Source organism: Leucopleurus acutus, assembly GCF_964270905.1.
Source record: "Leucopleurus acutus genome assembly, chromosome: 20".
Taxonomy (NCBI): Eukaryota; Metazoa; Chordata; class Mammalia; order Artiodactyla; family Delphinidae; genus Leucopleurus; species Leucopleurus acutus.
In genome coordinates, this window is record NC_139162.1 from 53,185,849 (window position 1) to 53,190,318 (window position 4,470).

At 43.8% G+C, this 4,470-nt stretch overlaps 1 protein-coding gene across 1 annotated transcript; it reads left to right on the forward strand.

The window, feature by feature from the left end:
• Window positions 1-783: 783 nt before the first annotated feature.
• On the forward strand, window positions 784-2,323 carry GPR32 (G protein-coupled receptor 32; the record flags this gene model as incomplete). Its single annotated transcript, XM_082861928.1, is given in 8 exon segments — window positions 784-827; window positions 1,296-1,347; window positions 1,349-1,525; window positions 1,529-1,675; window positions 1,679-1,710; window positions 1,712-1,848; window positions 1,851-2,065; window positions 2,069-2,323. Coding segments are annotated over 8 exon segments (1,059 nt in total).
• Window positions 2,324-4,470: the final 2,147 nt, after the last annotated feature.

The following is a 4,470-nucleotide window of genomic DNA, read 5'->3' on the forward strand; positions in this document are numbered from 1 at the left end:
ACCCAGGCTATGGCAGTGAAAACCTGGAACTCTAACCACTAGGCCACCAAGGAACTCTGTCAGATTTGTTTTCTATTGGCCCCTTTCTTTGTTGAATATGGCTCATGCTTTCCTGTTACTTCACACGTGTAGTGGTTTTTAATATTTATTTATTTATTTATTTGGCTGCTTTGGGTCTTCATTGTGGCTTCTCTCTAGTTGTGGTGCACAGGCTCCAGAGCACGTGGGCTCAGTAGTTGCAGGACGCAGGCTTAGTCGTCCTGCAGGATGTGTGATCTTAGTTCCCCGACCAGGGATCGAATCTGCATCCCCTGCATTGGAAGGTGGATTTTTAACCACTGGACCACCAGGTGGTCCCTGTAGTGGTGTTTAATTGGATAATGGCATTATGCATGATATATCGTAGAGACTCTGCATTGTGTTTTGTTCCTCTGAAGAGTGATTCTTGTCCCAGCAGGCAATTAAGTTGGCTGGACTCAAACTCCAAACTCTAATCTCTGTGGTGGGCGACAGCTGAAATCTTTGCTTAGTTCTTTCAAATTCCAGCTGTTGCTTTTTCACCAGGCGTCCTGGGATCTCCCCTGAATATAAATAATTTAGTCAGTCAAGGATTTGGACAGATTTCATATGCAGATTTTGGAGCCCCTTCCCTGGGGCTCCCTTCCTTCCACAATTCCCTCCCTTCTCACTATTTTTCTGGCTGATGTACCAGCTCATAACTCTCTCCTCTCACACCTGAAGCCAATGAGGATGCAGCAATTGCAAAATGCTCACACCCAAAAGATGCAGACTCACAACGGTGACCTCGTGCAGTTACCCTATCAAGGGTAGACTCTCCTCCAGTTTATGCTTGATTTTGATCACTCTCCAACGTCTTCAAACAGTGGATTGATTTTTAAAGTTTCGTATAGATTTTATAACTTTTTTAATCTGCCAGACTGTCTCACAAAGCTACTCTGACATAATCAAAAGTCAAAGGCCACTCTTTTTTATTTTTGTATTACTTTTCTCCCACAGCACTTGTAATCTTCTAAAGTTGTACATCATGGATTTATTTATTATATGCACTGTGTTTCCCATCTGACATCCCCCATTAGGGTGCAAGTCCTATGAGGGCCTGTTTTGTTACATGACTCATTTCCAGTACCTAGAGCAGTATCAGAGTGACATAATAAGCATTCAATAAAAATATATTGAATGGAAAAATGAATGAAGGGGTCTCAGAGGGGGCCATGGGCTCTGAATATCAGTGAAAGGTAACTTGTAGTTCTGATATGTGGTCCTTCCTCCTCTAGAAAGATGAATTCTACCTCTGCTCCCAAATGCCATCCTCAGGAGATGGAGTGCCTCCCTCCACCAGCTGACCACAGTTATCATGTCTGTGTCCTTTGTGGTTGGTGTAGTGGCGAATGGGCTGGCGCTCTGGATGACTGTTCTCCGAATGCCGCGAACTTTTACTACCATCTGGTTCTTCAACCTGGCCCTTGCTGACTTCACTGTCTTACTGTCCCTCCTTATCACCATATAGAGTGTAGCAATTGGCCAGTGGCTCCTCAACGATGTGGCCTGCAAGCTTTACATGGTCTTCTTGGCCCTCAGCTTCTTTACCAGCATCTGCCTCTTGGTCCTCATCTCTCTGGACCGTTGCATCTCTTTCCTCTACCCCGTCTGGTCCTGAAACCACTGCACTTTGCAGCAAGCAAGCTGGCTGGCTGGCTGCTGTCACTTGCTCTCCATACTTGATTTTCCAGACCACTGAAGAACAGAAAGGATGTGTCTACTGCTGCTTCAACATTGACATAGAGAATAAGGGGAAGGAGAATCCAGCTCCCAGGATAGGAAGTGAGTGGTTTTGAAGAGGAAAATGACTGTGACCATCATTCACTTCCTGGTGGGTTTCTTGGTGCCCTTGGTGATCATCAGTACCTGTGCCCACCTCATCTGCGCCAAGTTCCAGCAGGAGGGCTGGGTCCATGCCAGCCAGCCAAAGAAGTTGCTGTTGGTGTTGGTGAGCGCCTTTTTCATTTCCTGGTTCCTGTTTAACATGGAGCTCTTGGTCCAATTGTAGCAACTGCAGAATGAACCTGATCCTAAGATGCTGCTCATCCTCTGGGCTACCTTCTCCCTGGGCTGTTTCAACAACTGCCTCAACCCTTTCCTCTTCATTGGCAGAGATTGCCAAGAAAAGTTTTTCCAGTCTTTGCCTTTTGCCTTGGCCAGAGCATTTGGTGAGGAGGGGTTTTTCAGTCAGCCTGTCCCCAAGGTGAAGCCCCCAGGGTATGATGGAAACCTTCACGTACAAGCTGGAAATCCTCCTGCTTAGTTTGCAGCCCCTTCCCTAGGCTGACTTCCAAGACTCTGTCAAATCCTGCCTCTTCTTTCAGGAAGTCTTCCCGGCAATCTCTTATCTAAATCTTTCCATTATAAACATCTAGTTTTCCCCCAGTATCCATCCTATCCTTCCTTTATAGTAAGACTCCTACTTGTTTTAAACTATTTACGTGGTTAGCCAAGGAAAAAAGACTACATTTCCCAGTGTCCCTTGCAACTAGATATGGCCATGTGACTACTTTCTGGCCAGTAGTATGTGAGTGAAAGTAATCAGTGTAATTTCCTTGAAGTGCCCTTAATGGAAGATGCCTGGTCTCCATTCCTTCATTTCCCCCTTTCCATTGTCTAGAATGCAGATGTATCAGTTAGCTTTGCAGTGTAACAAACGTCTCCAAACTTACAGGCTTAAAATAATAAAGTTTTATGATTTCTTTGGGTCATCAACTTGGGCTGGGCTCAGCTGAGCAGTTTTCTTTTTTGGCTGGGCTTCCTCAGGCATTTGTGGTCAGTTATGGGTCAGCTAAGTGACTCTGTTTCTGGGAGGGGTTGTTGACCTCAGCTAGGTTGTTGACCTCAGCTAACCTTCAGCTAGGATGATGGGATTGATCAAGCCATGTAGTTCTCATCATCCTGCAGGCTGACTGGGGCTTTTTCACATGGTGGCTGGGGAGGGTTCCAAGAGCAACAGGGGAAGCATAAGACCTACACTTGACACTTTGCACAACGTGACTATTTTCAAGGGGTGGGGAAATAGATTCCACCTCTCAAAGGGAAAATCTGCAAAGTGACATTGCAAAGGAGCAGAGATACAGGAAAGTGTGCAGAACTGGGGCCATCTTTGCAACCTGCCACAGCATTTGTGGTGGTGAACTATGTGGAAAGTGACTGTGTCCCCATACTAGGGCTGGAATACTTACATCCACGCTGTGAAGAGAGAGATTTCAATTTCTAGCTCATTGAAGCAACTGTTGTTCTTTTGTGTCTCTGTTATGGCAGCTGAATTAATACCTTAACTATTATGCTGCCAACCTCCGGAACTTGTGTGAGCAACATAATAAATATCCTTATCGTTGAAGCCATTTGGAGTCAGGTTTTCTGTTACTTGAAACCAACAGCAGCCCTACTGATACATATAATAAATACTCCTTTCTGGGAACAGAAATCCTGGTGGTCCTTGGTCACAGTGGAACATTCCCTTGGTTCTGGGTAGAGGCAAACATTTGTCTCATCCTAATCAAAAGCTATCATCCAACGTGTACATAATCAGAAGAAGGCGCTCTGGTCCTACTCTGATTAGCCCTGAGAACTTCCCACCTGGAGCCTCAGTTCTCCCGACTCTGTAAAATAAGACCAAATGCCTTCGTCTTTCATGGATAAGGAGAGGACAAAATGATACAATGACTGAGCATCAGGAAGGATAGAAGCATCTTAAAAAATAAGTTAGGTAATTAGTTTATCAAAAAATAAAACTTTAAGATAATGTGGGCACAGAGTAAAAAAGAAAATGATTCTCCCCTTCCTTCCAGCTCCTCCGTTCCAACTTCTTTTCACTAGAGACTGTTGTCAATTTCTTGTGTATCCTTCCAGATATCCTAGGTATGCATGCATAAGCATTTTCAAACAGAACATGTGTATACATTATCTAACATTGTGTGTGTGCATGTGTTTTATTAAAATTATGTCTTGGAGATGGTTGCATATAAATACATGAGGTCTGACATTATTTTGCAGTGCTGGTGGTCAAGTATTTCCTGGTCTGGATGTACTGTGCCCAAAGTTATTTCATCAACCCTCAACTGATGAGCATTTAGATTTCTTTGAATATGCTTCAGTGCTATTTTTGAAACTTAAAGTTATCCCATATAACCCACATTTTGAACAATACAAAAACAGAAGTGGAGGAATTGATTTATCATGAAGCGAATATCTATGCAAGTTTGCAGGTCACTGTCAGCCACCCTAGCACTCCTCTCCCTCCCCCTCCCAATGACTTCTCCATCTCCTTCAGAGATAACCTCTATCCTAACTTTTCTTGTAAATCTTTTTTTTTTTTTTACCTTGCCTTGCCTTTTTCCTCTAAAATTTTTCACTGGAAACATCTCAAACCTACAGTTACCAGAATAATAAAATACACCTTTC